Genomic DNA, 16,916 nt, shown 5'->3' with positions numbered 1-16,916 from the left:
TAATACCATGTGTATGTATACTGAAGGTAAAGGTCACATGTGGAGGGAAATTTGATGTGAGAGGGAACTGCCGAGTAATGTCCTTGAATAGGCAAGATGATAGGGTAGCATTGAGTGCTGAGAAGGCAGGCATTTTGTCCCTGGGTGAATAGTGAAGATGGGTGTAGGTGGGAGTTCATAGAGAAAGGCCTCTTCTAGTTGTTTTCTGTTTTGACATGAAAATAAAAGTAAGACAGGGAAGATGGAGGAGTTGGTGTTAGAGATTTGAAGAGAGAAGTCATGTAGGAGAAGGGACTAGGAGAATTTACAGTATAATTTCTGGGCAGCGTGAACCGTCCAGTTGAGGTAAATGGTTGCTGACTGGCTCCCTTTAAGATGGTAGGTTTTTCTCCGGCCGTGTTTAGCTGTGGAGGTGTCCAGAGTAGGTGGAGAGTGGATAAAGCAGTTGTGGCTCATCCAGATGTGTAAGGTGAGGTGAGGCTGGGGCACAGAGTGGGGGAATGTGCACGGGGGTGAGACTTCATTTCACCTAGGTACATTTCACATAGGTACAGAGTGTGTCTATAACAATAACCACAAGTGAAATGAATAATAACCCTTTAATATCTTAAATTTCTATTTAGTTTTTCAAATTTGTCAGGTTCTCAAAAATGTTTTTTATACTCGATTTGTTCAAATTGGACCCAAAGAAAGTATATACATTGCTTTTGATTGCTGTGCCTCTGAAGTCCTTTAATCCATACCAGTTTCCTCTCACTCCTTCTTTTCCATGTCGTCAATTTGTTGAAGAAATTGGGTCTTTGGTCGTGTTGAACTTTCCATATTCTGCACCTGCCTGGCTGTCTTCTTGTGGTTTTATTTTTAAAATAAAATTTTTAATCTTGGTAAAATATACATAACAAAATTTACTATCTCAACCATCTTTAAGTGTGCAGTTTAGTAGTGTTAAGTATGTTCGTTGTTGTGTCTTGTGTTATTTTTAACATGTTCCCCTGGCCTCCTTATTTTGTGTAAACTGGTACCAGATCTAGAGAGGCTTGATTTGCTTCAGGTTCAGTTTTGTGTTTTGATCTTTGTAGATGAGGGCAGGGCGTGCAGAGTGCTGGCATGCAGGGCTGCTTGTCTTGATGACCTTGATCATTGGGTTGAGGTCTGACAGCCTGATCTATCAGTTTAAAAATTTTCCTGTGGATTTTTTTTCATCTAATGCTTTTATTAACCATTGATGATCATTGCCTAGATCCATTTTTTCATTAGGGGTTGTGAAATAGTAATTTTCTAATTATATAACTCTTTTTGCATTTATTAGTTGAAATTCTGTTAAGAACATTCCCTCATCTAGTTTTTGCCAGAGATGCAGGATAAATGCTTGATTCTCTCCCTTTATTTTCCACTTTTCAGGTGACAGGTTTTTTTTTTAATTAAAGTTTTGAATTCATGCAGTTTATAATGACTTGTAGTCATTGTTTTGATGTTCAGGTTTTCTTATCTGTGGCCCGCTGGGAGCCTCTTCAGGCTGGATCTTGTGTCCTTCACAGCCACAGCATCTTTGTTAGTGTCCAGGCTTATTTGTATCTTTCCGATCCCAGACCTGAAATCCTCCATTTCTCCAAGGAATTCCTAGTTCTTTTTAGTGGAAAATGGTATTTGGAGATCATAATTTGGGTGTCTACTTTTTAAAAAGATGTTGTTCTTTTCAATTATTTGATTCTTCAGAATACTGATTACTTTCTTTTCTTAATTCAACAGGCATGCCCAAAGAAAAATACGAGCCCCCTGACCCTCGGAGGATGTACACAATTATGTCCTCCGAGGAAGCAGCAAATGGAAAGAAATCACATTGGGCAGAGCTTGAAATAAGTGGTAAGACATGCAAGCATAAACGTATGGTATGAAAGTTAAGATATGTTAGAAAATTGTTTTCTAATGCCAGGACACAGAAGAAGGAGTGCTGCGTTTACCAGTGCTAATTAATCTGAGAAGCAGGGAGCTTCAGTGGAAAGAACATGGTTTGAGTCAAAAGTTCAAAACCTATTCATTACTTAATAAAGTAGGGATAAGAATATCAAGGATGAAATGAAAATAATACATGTGAAGTGCCTAGCGCAAAAAGGTTTGTTTTGATACTTAATTCTCTGATAAAGTACGATTGAGCTTTTCATTATCAAATTACAGATTTCCAGTGGGATGGGAAATGCCTATTCTAGTATAGGTTCTTGGATGGATGTGTTTCTTCTTGTTTTCTTCATCTAGTCTCTGAGGGCAGCCTTATTTAGAAACAAAATCTTGGAAGAGTTTGAAGCAGGTCTCAAAGTTCCCTTCTGCCTTTCATGTGGTCTAGACATATTCAGAGAAATATGTGAGTCCCCCAGTCTACAGAGGATATCTTCAGCACCCCTGCCAGTGAGCAGGCAGCCTCTTTTTTAATACTTCAAAGGTGGTGAAAGGACATTATTACGTCTCAGGGCCACCAGTGCTAAAGAAGTTTTGTGTTCATATTGGCCGAGTATGCCTTCCCCTACTTTCCTTTCAGTTTGGCTTGATTTTTGCCTTCTGAAACAGTACAGAGCAAGTTCTCTCTTCTTTCTTCTGGCTGCCCTTGATTTTTTTTTTAATTTAATGCAAGAAACATAACTGAGCATATGCTGTGTGTGAAACATTTTGCCAGGAACTGTGCTAGGCATATGGAAGATATATAGATGGAAAAAAACACATTCCTTGTCATTTGGATCTTATCGCATGTTTGTTTTTTTAGTGCCATAGAATTGATTCTGACTCCTGGTGACCCTCTGTGCAGCAGAGCAGAACGTTGCCTGATCTTTTTGCGCCATCCTCTCATCTTCCAGTGCTGTATCAGACACTGCTTCCCTGCTATTCATAGGGTTTTCATATCCAAATGTTTTTTGTTTTCCAAAGGTGGATGGCGATCCTTCTTCCTAGTCTTGTAGTCTGGAAGCTGCACTGAAACCTGTCCGCCATGGGTGACCCTGCTCGTATTTGAAATACTGGCAGCATGGCTTTGAGCATCACAGCAACACACAGTTGCTGCAGTATGACCACTGACAGATAGTGGTGTGGTTCCCTGACTGGGAAATGAGCCCGGGCCGCGGCAGTGAGTGCCAAATCTTAACCTCTAGACCACCAGGGTTGACATATTAGAGAGTGAGAAGAAGGGAGTGTAACAGTATAAATAACTCTTAGACAAAATATAACTGCCAAGTCTAGGTCGAAAAGTGCTACACAGGAAGCAAAAGGGAAGTAATGGTAATAGTACTCCTCCCTTGTCAGCTCAGAATTTCTGGTTAACCTATTGAGTAAACCTAAGTGCCCTCCTCTGCAGCCATGGTAGAATAGAGGTCAGTACCCACATAGGTCTCTCCTGTTTTCCCTCTTCCAATTTTTAGAGTGCTGGCCTTAATAAAGCTGAGTTTAATTTCATAAAGTAGATGTGGTGGAGAGTGAAGTTTCTCTCTTGTTTGTCCTCTCCTGTCGAATTTGACTTTCTGTGTCAGGGGACCCAAAGAGAAACACGCTCTCTAATACCAGTTACCTTCAAAGCACGGCAGTCACCACTCCCACTTTCCCCCTTTAATTTCTGCAGGATTGGTATTTAACTGTGTTTTTCACTTATTTCAGCCTATATTATCATGAATTACAGGTCCTTTGCTTGTAGGGCAGTTTCCCCTTTCTTAGAACATCAGGATAAGCTAGAAAGCACTCGCTTAGGTCAATGAGATTATGTCTCTGAGGTTAAAGGGATTCTCCTCCACCGTCTCCTCCCTGTGCCTCATGTTGGGCGCTTCTTGACAATTTTGAATCACTGTTCTCTGCTTAGTCTGAACTTTGGGATGAAATCTGTATACAAGATAGGAAGGAAGAGGGGAGATTCCTTTAAAGTTGCGTTCTTAAGAAATAGTCCTTACCAAGTATTATGGAGGATAAACTGTTGGTTGAATAGGTCTTTGGAACAGGACCTTGTAATTAACAAAGGCGCTGTCAGGAAGGTCACTTTATTGTTCTTAGTAAGTCCTTAATACATAAGCTCCTATGTGTAAAAATTATCCAGGCTGAGTTCATTTCGTGCTAAGACAGTTCTTTCATGTTTTACACATATGCTTTATATCGGCTCATTAAGATCGTGTGACATGAAGTTCTAGGGGTCTGAGGTCACTGAATCCTGGATCCACAGTTATCTCTTAGGCTGTTTCTGGTTCCAGGGGGTGGGTGGTGAGTTCCTTGTGCCTTTTGGAGGTAACCAGATAAGCCAAAAGACTATTAATCATTTACTTTTTAAAGAAAGCCTTTTTTTAATTGTAAAATGAAACACAGATAAAGAAAACCACACAGACAGATACGTTAATGAATTATTATAGGGCCACAAGTCTTCTAACACACTACCCAGGTCAAGAATTAGAACTTTTTCGTTTACCCCAGAACCCCTTCCATATGCCCCTTCCCGGGATCCAAACCAGTGAACTCCTGGCTGCTGAGGTGGAGCGCATGAACCTAACCACTGCGCTGCTGGGCTGGCCCCATTTGTTCTCTGAATTTGCATATTTGTCTCAAACCATTTTAAGAAGTTTTTTTAAAAATTAAGGTACAAGTGTTGGCCTGGTGGCATAGCGGTTAACTTTGTGTGTTCTGCTTCCGCGGCCTAGGGTTTGCAGCTTCAGATCCCAGCATGGACCTACGCACTGCTTGTCAAGCCATGCTGTGGCATACTTTACACATATAGAGGAAGATGGGCATGGATGTTAGCTCAGGGCCAGTCTTCCTCAGCAAAAAGAGGAGGATTGGTGGCAGATGTTAGCTCAGGGCTAGTGTGCCTCATAAAAAAAATATATTAAGGTATAATTTACAGTAAAATAAAAATAAAATACAGTAAAACTCACTCTTATTGTTGTGCATTTCTTTTACAAATACACACAGTGTGTAAACACTATCACAATTACAATATGGAACAATTTCATAACCCAATAGTTGCCCCTGCTCCTTTGTAGGCAAACATTCCTTTTGCTTCCAGCCCCTCGCAACCACTGATCTGTTTTCTTCTTTTTAAGACTGTTTTTTAGAAGAGTTTTAGGTTCACGTCACATTTGACAGAAAGTACAGTGCATGACACCTTCACTATCAGCATTCCCCCCAGAGTGGTGCATTTGTTACCATCAATGAACCCATGTTGACAAGTCATTATCACCCAAAGTCCATCATTTACATTAAGGATCAATCTTGGTGTTGTACATTCTTTGGGTTTAAACAAATCTGTAGTGACATGTATCCACCATTACAGTATCATCCAGAGTATTTTCACTGCCCTAAAAAACCTCTGTGCTCTTGCCAATTCATTCCTCCTTCCCTCACCCTTTCATCCCTGGCAACCACTGATCTTTTTACTGTCTCCATAGTTTTTGGCTTTTCCAAAATGCCACATGGTTGGAATCGTACATTGTGTGGCCTTTTCACATTGACTTCTTTCACTTAGTAATGTGTATTTAAGTTCCTCCATGTCTTTTCACGGCTTGCCAGCTCATTTCTTTTTAGTGCTAAATAATATTCCATTGTCTGGATGTACCACAGTTTATTTATCCATTCATCTACTGAAGGACATCTTGGCTGCTTCCAGGTTTTGGCAATTATGAATAAAGCTGCTATAAAGGTCAGTGTGCAGGTTTTTGTGTGGACAGTTTTCAACTCTTTGGATAAATGCCAAGGAGTGCAATTGCTGGATCATACGGTAAGAGTATGTTTAGTTTTGTAAGAAACTGCTGAACTATCTTAAAATGTGGCTGTCTCCTTTTGCATTCCCACCAGCAATGAATGAACTCCATGTTGCTCCGCATCCTCTCCAGCATTTGGTGGTGTCCGTGTTTGGATTTGGCTTTCCTAATAGGTGTGTGTAGTGGTCTCTTGTTTTTTAATTTTCATTTCCCTGATGACATTAAGAGCATCTTTTCATATGCTTATTTACTATCTGCATAGCTTTGGTTGGCCGTCTGTTCAGGTCTTGCCCATGTTTAAATCAGGATGCTTATTTTTGAATTCTTGAATTTCAAGAGTCCTTTATCAAATGTGTCTTTGCAAATGTTTTCTCCCAGTCTATGGCTTCTCATTCTCTTGACAGTGTCTTTCACAGAACAGAAGTTATTAATTTTAATGAAGTTCAGCTTATTAATTATTTCTCTCGTGGATTGTGCTTTTGGTGTTGTATCTAAAAAGTCATTGCAAACCCAAGTCATAATGGATTTTCTCCTGTTATCGTCTAGAAGTTTGATAGTCTTGTGTTTTTCATGAGGTCTGTGATCCATTTTGAGTTAATTTTTATGAAGAGTGTAAAGTATCTAAACTCTTGTTGTTGTTTATGGAATCCAGTTATTCCAGCTCCATTTGTTGAAAAGACTTTTCTCCATGGTACTTCCTTTGCTCCTTCGTCAAAGATGAGTTGACTGTATTTATGTGGGTCTATTTCTGGGCTGTCTATTCTGTTCCATTGATCTGGTTGTCTATTCTTTTGCTGATGCCACAACTGTCTTAATTGCTGTAGCTTTGTAGAAAGTCTTGAAGTCAGGTAGCATCCATCTTCCAACTTGTTCTCTTTCAGTTTTGTGTTGGCTATTCTGTGTCTTTTGCCTCTCTATATAAACTTTGGAATTAGTTTGTTAATATCCACAAAATAACTTGATGGGCTTTTAGTTGAGATTGTGTTGAATCTGTAGATAGAGTTGGGAAGAACTGACATCTTGACGGTATTGAGTCTCCCTGTCCATGAATATGGAATATGTCTCCATTTATTTAATTCTTTGATTTCTTTCATCAGTTTTTTTAATAATTTTCCTCACATAGATCATGGTATGTTTTGTTAGATTTATACCCAAGTTATTTTATTTGGGGGGATGCTAATGGCATTGTGTTTTTAATATCAAGTTCCAGTTGTTCTTTACTGGTATATAAGAAAGCGATTGATTTTGAATCTTTAGTTCTTCAATTATTTGTGATTTTCTTTTTTCTCCTGCTGGGGAGGTCTTCCAGGGAGGACCGGAAAACCTGCAAGACAAATTCTGAAAGAGCTGCAACACTCAATTGTCTGTGATTTTTAAAAATTTCTCTTTGGTGGTTATTTGTTAAGTTTTTTATAGTTTAGTTTTCTTTTCCTTCTTTACTTTCTTTAACTTCTGTTGTTTTCTCTTCCTTTCTTTTAGTTTTTCTAAATCTTATTTATGTTCTTTTACCATTTTCTTAATGCCTTTTAGCTCATTTTGAAGTTGTAGGTAATAGTTTGTGGTATGATTTTGTAGGGAATTATTCTGGTCCTTAAATAACTTAAATGTGTGATGACTTTTATGGGATTTGACTTTATAACTTTTCTGTTGTTCATTTTTATTTAACTTTAGTTTTTCTGAGCTCTTAGAAGGTGTGATTCAGAATCGTTTTTCTAACTCGAGAGCTCTTCTGTTTTTGCGTTGTTCACAACTGTGGGAACTTGTTTTCTGAGACTTTCTGGTTCTGTTCCCTTCTCTCATTTTTATCTGGACCTTTTTCTCCCTTTGTCTCTTTTACGCCTGTCCTACTCAGTTTTAATTCCATTTTTGGACCTTTTTCCCTCAGTGTAGAACATTGGCCGGTCAGTTTGGAGAGTTCCTGGGGCCCAGTCTGCTTTCAGACTTACTGTGGACACTTTGCACTTGTTACTGAATTGCACTAAACTCCTCCCACTTGCGATGATGTTCTCAAATTGGTGCTTTCCAGTGGCTGCTAGTTGGTTTCTCTAGTTTCAGTTCCGTTAGACACATTTACATTCAATCTTGTTACTGATATGGTTGGGTTAAATCTGCTGTCATGAGATTTATTTTCTGTTTCTCCTGTTTTTTTGTTGTATTTTTCTCTCTCTCTTTTGTTTTTTTTTGGATTAACTAGGTATTTTTTGTAAAATTGCATTTTATCTCTTTTGTTGACTAATTAGCTGTAACTGTTTAATAATGGTTGCTTTAAGGCTTATAAGATAAAGTATACCAAGTCATATACTACTTCACATATAGTATAAGAGTCTTAACAACAGTGTACTTTTCTTTCTCTTCTCCTGGCTTTTGTGTTATTGCTGTCATATATTTTACTTCTGCATATGTTAGAAATTTCACAATATATTGTTATTTTTCCTTTAAACAATCAAGTATTAGGAAAGTTTCTTTTTAATTTACCCATGCACTTATTTCCAATGTTATTCATTTGTGTATAGGCAGGTTTCTTTCTGTTACTATTTTCCTTCTGATTAAAGGACTTCCTTTAATATTTCTTGTAATGGAGGTCTGCTGATGATTTTTTATTTCAGATTTAATGTCTGAAAATGTCTTTGTTTTCCTTATTTTTGCAAGATATTTCTGCTGGGCATAGAATTCTAGGTTGACAGTTTTTTTCTTTCAGTTTCTTAAAGATCCTGCTTTACTGTCTTCTTGCTTGCATTGTTTCTGATCTGCTGTCTTTCTTATCCTTATTTCTTTTATATATGTCCTTTTTCTCTGGCTCCTTTAAGACTTTCTCTTTATCACTGGTTTTAAGCAATGTGATTATAATATGCTTTGGTTTAGTCTTTTTTTTGTGCTTAGGTTTTCTTGAGCTTCTTGGATCTGTGGGTTTATAGTTTTTATGAAATTTGAAAAAGTTTAGGCCACTATTCCAAGTAATTTTTATGTCCCCCATCCCCACTGCCCTTTGGGGAATACACTTACTTCTACCTTAAAGTTGTCCCATAGCTCACTAATGCTCTGTTTAATTTTCTTAAAATTGCTCTTGTCTTTATTTTCTTTTTATCCTTTTGGACAGTTTTTGTTGCTTTGTCTTCACTTTCACTAATTTTTTCTTTGCATTGTCTAATTTGCTGTTAATGTCATCTAGTAATAGTATATTTTTCGTAACTAGAAATTAAATGTGGACTTTTTTGTATCTCTCGTGCCTCTACTTACCATTTTGCCTCTACCTTGTTGAGCATATGTAATACAGTTCTAATAACGTTTAATGTCTTTATTTGCTAATTCTGTCTTTTCATTTCTAGGTTGATTTTGATTCCTCCCCACTCCCACTCCGCCTTTCTCTCTTTCTCTGTCTCTTTTTTCATGCTTGATAATTTTTTATTGAATGCATTACATTGTGAATTTCACCCTTTTGGGTGCTGGGTGCTTCTGTATTTCTATGAATACTCTTGAGCTTGTTCTGGGGTACAGTTAAATTATTTAGAGACAGTTACAGTCTGATTCTCTCGGCTTGTTTTTAAGTAATACTTCTCTGAGTTCTGTGAGTTATGAGGTTTTCTACTCTGGTGGGAACACGAGCCACTCCTGGCCCTGTGTAATCCCCAGGATTGCTCCCTCCACTCTTGGGTTTGTCTTCACTCCCCGAGCCCTGGCCTCGCATTGTTCCATATGTGCATTTGCTACTCAGTACTCAGCTGAAGACTCCAGGAGCAGGAGGCGTCCTCTTCAGACCTCCAGGGCTGTCTGTCTGTGTAGCTCTCTCCTCTTTGGCACTCTGCCCTGTGAACTCTAGCCACCTTGGCGTCTCTGGACTCCCAGCTTCATCTCCTCAATTTACTTAGACCGCCAAACTCCACCTGGGTTCCGTCTACCTGCACTAGTCTCTGGACGCTGTCCAGGCAGTAAGCTGGAAACAGTCTTAAGGGCTCACTGTGTTTCTTTCTCATCTGTCAATGATCATTGTCTTCTGCTACCTGGTATCCAGTGTCTGAAATTCAGTTTTTCATATATTTGGTTTTTTAGTTGTTTTAGGTGGGCGGGTAAATCCAGTCCATGTTACTCTGTCTTGCTGAAAGTATAAGTCTGTCATAGTTTTTTAAAAACACTTTTGTCTGATAAATCCAATATCTGAATGTCACAGGGGGTTCTGTTCTGTTATTTCTCTTTGTCTTCTGGGTTTCAGTCCTTTGGTCTGAGAATTTTTTATTAAATCCTGGAAATTCTATATGAACTGGTAGAGTAGTTTGATGGTCTGAATGGCATTCTCTTCCTTAGGAGTGACTTGCTTTTGTGTTGGCCAGGCAGCTGTGGAGAGAGTGGGGAGCTTACTCTGCTCGGGTTCGTCTCATTTGAGCCTGGTGTTCAGTGGTTGTGAGGCTGGCTTCCTGCAGGATCACCCCTATTCCATTTGTAGGTCCCAACTGAAATCCTGGTGGTTTAACAGAGCTTTCTTCCTTGGTGGTTCGCGAATTTGTGTTTTGTCTTCCCGGCTGTGTAAGAGGGTTTGAAGTTGTGCTCAGCACCTCAGCCCGTCAGCCCCAGCTTTCACCTCATCTCCTCGCCTCTGTAGCTTGTGATTCCACATACTCTTCCAGAGGGATGGTGGTGGGATGTGTTCTGCTTGTTACCTCTCTCTGCTTCCCTTCTCTCCAAATTCTTTGTCTCTTAGGTCTTTGCTGCCTTTGTAGTTCTTTAGTGCTTTCAAACTCATTTTTGTGGGGTTTCCCCCTTATTTTTATCTAGTTTTTCTTTCCTCCATTGGGATAACTACCCACTAACAAATTACTCTGTTGTTACAGGAAGCTGAAATCCAGGTGTGTACAAATTTTAAAGTTCTGCCTAAGGAAGCTGCAGATACCAAACAACTCTCATGTTCCTTTTGTTGTTGTTGTCCCTTTTGTTTTCCTTTGTGTGGGGGCACTGCTGTGGTTGCCTGCTTTTGAAGGATATCTCTACCCGAGAACAACGACTGGCTCCAGGCCCTTGAGGTGCAGGGTAGGGCGGGGGAAATGTTCTGACCAGAGCTGCACTCAGGAACCTTCCAGGAACTAGGGGCTTGGGTCCGGACTTCTTGGTAGCTATCAAATGATCTTTGAACCAGCTGCCTTGGCTATAGGCCACACATTAGCCTTTTCTACTTTGTGACATTTTCCAGCATTTTGATGTCTTGAGTTTAGTGTGAAAGTAACCTTTATTAAGACTTACTGTTCTTCCATTGAGAGTGATAAGATAGACCATGTCTCTCAAGTTCTGCATCAAGTTCTTTTGATTTTTTTAAAGAGAATGTTATATTTAGCTCTTTTTGATAATCGTGGTAAGTGTAACTGCAGCGTCAAGTAGTTTTCATTGTGTTATCACCTTGTGCAGCTGCCCACCCTCTGAATAACCCTTGTGTCTGCTTTATCAGAGTGGGGACAGGTATCCAGAGAGGAGCGAAACCCACATGGAGGGAACAAATACTGACTGGTAGTTCTGAGGCCACACTTACTCGTTGGAAATCACTGACATGTCACTCATTCATTCGTTTATTCTGAAACTTCTGATGTGGTAGGTGATGGGACATAAGATTTCAGGAACCTTGCAGGCTCTAGGAGGAGACTGCCACAAGAAGATAATTATAAAACCATGATAAATACAGGGCAGAAAGCTTGAACTGTTGTCTTTTCTTTAAGACTGTCTTAACCAGCCTAGAGGGATCAGAGAGAGCATCCTAGAATAGCTGACTACTGAATTAATGATGTTAGCCAGAGGAGAGTGGAGGTAAAGACATCTCAGGAACAGGGGACATAATGAGAATATAAAAAAGTACACAGTGGAAGTCTCTCTTTCATCCCCCCATTACACCTCCCAGCATGCACACACAATATATACGTTTGCCCACAGGGTTATTTTCTTTTGCATCCCTCTGGAGTCCCTCTATGCATATACAAACACAAATATAGATTCTTATCCCACACTTTAGTTTTAATTCAAAAGATGGTATCTTATATACTTATTTCTGCACTGTGCTTTTTTTTTCATGTAACGTATTTTCGAGAGATTTCTAAATAAGTATATAGATAGGTCTCTTGTACTTTTTAAGCTCCATATTTCTGTCACATGTATACTGTAATTTAAGTGGTACTGTATTGATGGTCAGTCTGTGACAAACAATGCTGTAGTGAATAACCTTGTAGATTATTTTGCATCTCAGCTAATAAATCTGTAGGTCAAAGGTTATATTCATTTGTAATTTTGACAGATGATGCTTGGCTGTTTTTCTTTAACTAATGAAATTCAGAATCAGCTTAACTAGTCCTGACATTTTTTTCATGATCGTGTTATTTTATAAATTAGGATGATTTATGATATGTCTTTCCATTTGTTCCTTTTTGTATCCTTAAGTCTAATATACTTCCTATTAGGTTTATTCTTAGGTATTTTACCTTTCTGGTTCTTATTATAAATAGGCTCTTATCGCCTATTATTTTTTCATCTGATTTTATATGCAAATTACTGTTTTCTGTATGTTAATTTTATTCTTTTCTGTTACGCTAGAAACTCTTTTTATGTAAGTTCTATTGAGATATAATTCACATACCATACAATTCACTCAGGGGCCGGCCCTGTGGCCTAGTGATTAAGTTTGGCGTGCTCTGCTTTGGCAGCCTGGATTCAGTTCACAGGTGCAAACCTACACCACTCATTGGCAGCCATGCTGTGGTGGCAACCCACATACAAAATAGAGGAAGATTGGCACAGATGTTGGCTCAGGGCAAATCTTCCTCAAGCAAGAAGAGGAAGATTGGCAATGGATGTTAGCTCAGGGTGAATCTTCCTCAGCCAAAAAAAACACAACTGTATCATTTAGTGAGTTTAATTATATTCACAAAGTTGTGCAACCATTACCACAATGGCTTTTAAAACATTTTTATCACCCCAAAAGAAGCCTGGTACTCATTAGCAGTAGCTCCCCATTTCCTCCCAACCCCCTATCACTAGGTAACTAGTAATTTACTTTCTGCATCTGTAGATTTTCCTGTTCTGAACATTTCATGTACATGGAATCATACACTATGTGGTTTTTGTGACTGCCTTCTTTTGCTTAGCATACTGTTTTCAAGGTTCATCCATGTAGCATGTATCAGTACTTCATTCCTTTTAATGGCTGAATAATATTTCATTGTATGACTATCACATTTTATTTATTCATCCACTAGTTGGTTGACTTTTGGATTGTGCTGTGGAAAAACACACTCCTGTGTGTCTCTTCTACTCTCAATACTTTATTACAACACTCCTTCACTTCTGACATCAGATGTGTGGGTTTTCCACACATCAGGCAGTTCTGTGACACCAATTGGGTGTCCTGTGATTTAACTGAATTCCAACAGTGTCTATCCGGAGATGGTGTCAGATCCCAGAAGTTAATGGTTCAGTCCCACAAGACTGCTCCCCCAGCTTCAGATGTCACTCACTAGTCCAGGTTGTCACCTGTGCTTCTGACTGATGGGCTGTAAATCAGAGCTTCCCATGACCCCCTCCTTGGGTTTGATTAGTTTTCTAGATCGACTCACTGAACTCAGGAATAACAGTTTACTTACTAGATTACCACTTTATTATGTAAATTCAAGACTAGCCAGATGGAAGAAATGCAAAGGGCAAGATGTGGGGAAGAGACCAGAAGCTTCCATGTTCCTTCTGGACCCCTCACCCTACCCACATCTCCACATGCTCATCAGCTTGGACACTCTCGGAACCCTATAGTTCAGGGATTCTTGAGGAGGCTTCATCAGGCATGATTGATGACATCGTGGAGATTGATTCGACCTCCAGCCCCTCTCCCCTCCCTGGAGGTTGGGACTGGAAGTTCCAGCCCTGCCGGCCTGATTGGTTTTTCTGGCAACCAGCCCCCATCACAAATGGAAAGCCCCATATGGGGGCTTTCCAAAAGTTACTCCATTATGTAAACTCCTTATGAATAAGGAAAGACGCCTTTACTGCTCTAATTACTTAGGAAGTTCGAAGGGTTTTAGGAGCTCTGTGCTGGGAACAGAGATGAAGAAGAAATGTATGTTTCTTGTTATAAATTGCAGTATCACAGATGGTTCCTACTTTTTCACTGTTGCTATGAACATTTGTGTACAAGATTTTTGGGGACATTTTCGTTTCTCTCAGGTATATACTTAGCAGTGGAATTACTGGGTCATATGGTAAATGCTTAACTTTTTGAGTAACTGCCAGACTATTCTCCAAAGTTTCTGCATCATTTTACATTCTAACCAGTAGTGTTAGAAGGTTCAAATTTCTCCACTCCTTGACAACACTTGTTATTATCTGCCTTTTTGATGTAGTCATCTTAGTGGGTGTGAAAAAGCATTTCCTTGTGGTTTTGCTTTGCATTTCCCTGATGGTTCATGAAATTGAGCATCTTTGCGTGTGTTTATTGGCCATTTGTTTGTCTTCCTTGGAGATGATATAAACTGTTGACAGTGAAAAAGTAATGTAGTGGGTGGATGGGAGGAAGTATGAAAGGATCTCGTTGGTTGTAGGGAGTCAAGTTTGAAAGTGAGACATGCAGTTAAAACTAGAAAGACTCTTAATGTTTAACGTTTTTTAGCATCTTTTTATTAGAGGGATTTTAGAAAATCTGTTATAGCAGAAAAAGAAGATTTTGAAGTGTATAGTTCCGTCATTTTTTCATTTTTTTCTTCTGTTAAAGCATGTATAGTTCAATACATTTTGACACCTATTTATTTTTTTTAAGGTATGAATGTAATGTTTTGTAGCTATACTCAGTGATAGAATTTTGGTATTTTTATATGGTGCTAAATTGTTTAATTAGCATGTTCATTTAAAAAGTAAAGGTGAGTTTTTTAGCAAAGTATGCGAAGGTGTTACTAGTTTAAATGTCAGTGACTCAGCTTTGCAGTCAACCCTTCTTTTTCCTGAGGTCAAACAGTTAGAAACGCTGGAGCACAGACTGAAATGTAAGTCCCCTGACTTGAGTGCGTCATTCTTTTCTTCTGCATCACAGTGCAGTGGTCGTTTTATTTTGAACATAATATTCTCACCTTTCTCTCTCCTTTTGTGTTTTTCCTAACACTTGTCTTAGTCTTTGCGTTCTTAGGTTCTAGGCTTTTTACCTTGAGGTCTAATCTTTCACTTAAATTAGGTCTGTTTCCTTTGAACAAGCTGCATTGTTCCGCTGCTGTTTGGACGTGAATCACTTCCCACTGAGGTTCAGTGGTGTGTGCTTTTCAGTTGCGTTTTCCTTTATGGGCTGAAACTTCTGTTGGTTAGCTCACATGCTTTGGTGTGCTGAATACGTTTCCATCCCTGTCAACCTTACTGTTTTTAAATTAAGCATAATTGTTGTATTTGATCTGCCAAATGTTCTCCTTAGTGCCCTTTATGTAATTTAATCTGGTCTCTTTTCTTCCTCTTAATCCAATTTTCACATCTCACAACACAGTCTCTTTTTTGTGTGAGGTTTCAGTTTCCCTTGCTGGGAGCCCAAAATCCTAGTCTTTAACTTCATTGGGAGTTGTGACTGGGGGAAAATTCAATTTACTGCCTTTTCCAATTACAGTTGATTCTCATATTCTCTGTAGTCACCTTGAAGAATGAAGTAAGGAATACTGAACCATTGCTCCCAGAGGAAATATAGGGTTAGGTTCCTGTGAGCCTCTGATCACAAGATTTTCATCACCTGATCAATACATAAGCTTGTTTTATGTGTGTTTCTGTTTGAAGACTCCTTACTTAATATATATTGTTGACGCATTAACATTGAACTCCAGGCCAGCAGCACTATGACTCATGCCTCAAGGAAGCTTGTCTAACACACAGATTTTCTCTCTAAGGCACATCACCACCTTGCACTTAGCACTACACTGGTGGCCACTTAAACATCAAAATCACCCACAGAAAGCACAAAAATGCAAAAACTGTGGCACTAAATAGTGACACAGACATGTGTTACATCATGAGAGATGGAACAAGAGGACAGTGGCTTTGGCAGCTGGAAGCTGCTGTGGGCGGCTCTGATTTATTGCTGCTCTGAGCGTGTTTGTGAGTGACTGAAAGCACTGTGAGCATTGATTTTGGGGTTACAAATAAATGTGAGGGAGTAGGTGAATTCACAGATACAGAAACTAGCAACAGTGAAGATCAACTGTAATTCCTGTCTCTTCTAAAATGTCAGTTTTAGAGATTCAGTCAAGATTTCTTCCTTGTTTTTTCTCAGTCTGCAAATGTGGAGGTAGCTGTTTGATTCCTTTGTAGACATGCTAATTGCACCGCGTCCCTTTAGTGTTTGCTGATCGCCCCTTGGTTCAGGGAACACCATTAGATTGAATTAGATTAGATTAGATGCGATGCCTTCAGCTCCTGGGATTGAGCAGTAAAGAATTCTGGGTGCTTTAGAATGAAATTACTTCTTAAAAAGGGCTCTTGGCCTAGGCCAGGATAATTCCAGCCTTTCTTAGGTCACTGAACTGTTTAAAATTGAATGCAAATTTTTGGGATGCTTATGAGTATATACAATTTTATGGAGAGGTAAATAAATGTCAGAATCTCAAAAGGTGACTCTTTTTCATTCATTGTCCTCTTCCAGAAAATTAAGAAGCTTAATTTCTTGGATTGCATAGTTCCACCAACAGAGATTTATATTTCTCCACAGTATGTTACATTCTTTTACTTCTATAACTGTTGCTCTTTTAAACTAATTTTTCTGTTTTTTGCAAAAATGGAGTACTATAATATTTTGAAATTTGCTTTTTTTCTATTGCCTTTATTGTGAACATCTTTCCATATCAGTGTGTATCAGACTCTTTTGCATTCTCTTTAATGGCTGTAGAATATCACTGTATGAATGCACTGTAATTTAAGTATGTCCTATTAATAATCATTTACGTTATTTCTAATTTTTCCCTACTACCAACAATATATATCTTGGCATACTTGAACAGTCTTTTCATAGGATAAATCACTAATTGTGGATTTGTGATAGGGCAAAGGATATTCAAATTTAAAATTTTAGTGACTATTAGAAGCTTGATTTCAAAATATAGTTGCATCTTTCCCATAATGAAAGAGCGTGTCTGTTTTCCTCTTAGCTTTGTCACTACTGGATAATAGTCTTCTTATTTTGCTATTTGTATAGGTAGAAATGAAATATTTTATTGTTTAAAT

The 16,916-nt window shown here is 38.8% G+C and overlaps 1 protein-coding gene and 1 non-coding gene across 14 annotated transcripts in view; one reads left to right on the top strand and one right to left on the bottom strand.

Annotated features, from left to right (window-relative positions):
* The window catches only part of CNOT6 (CCR4-NOT transcription complex subunit 6), a 65,807-nt gene that overhangs the window by 19,419 nt on the left and 29,472 nt on the right, over positions 1–16,916 (top strand). For 10 of the 13 annotated variants that reach the window (XR_011525384.1, XM_070570042.1, XM_070570048.1 and 7 more), the window contains one exon: positions 1,750–1,863. The exons of the other annotated variants lie outside the window; for them this stretch is intronic. Coding sequence is in view for 9 of the 10 variants with exons in the window: in XM_070570042.1 (XP_070426143.1) it covers positions 1,752–1,863 (112 nt within the window). In the remaining variant the exon portion in view is untranslated. The remainder of the gene's footprint in view (positions 1–1,749; positions 1,864–16,916) is intronic. 13 annotated transcript variants of the gene reach the window in all.
* Positions 7,014–7,075, bottom strand: LOC139075445 (U7 small nuclear RNA). The gene has a single exon (XR_011525807.1). It is a non-coding gene; the product is annotated as a U7 small nuclear RNA (small nuclear RNA).

This window comes from Equus przewalskii, chromosome 13 (genome assembly GCF_037783145.1).
Source record: "Equus przewalskii isolate Varuska chromosome 13, EquPr2, whole genome shotgun sequence".
Lineage (NCBI taxonomy): Eukaryota > Metazoa > Chordata > Mammalia > Perissodactyla > Equidae > Equus > Equus przewalskii.
The sequence above is the reverse complement of the archived record's forward strand: the minus strand, read 5'-3'. Positions and strand labels throughout refer to the sequence as shown.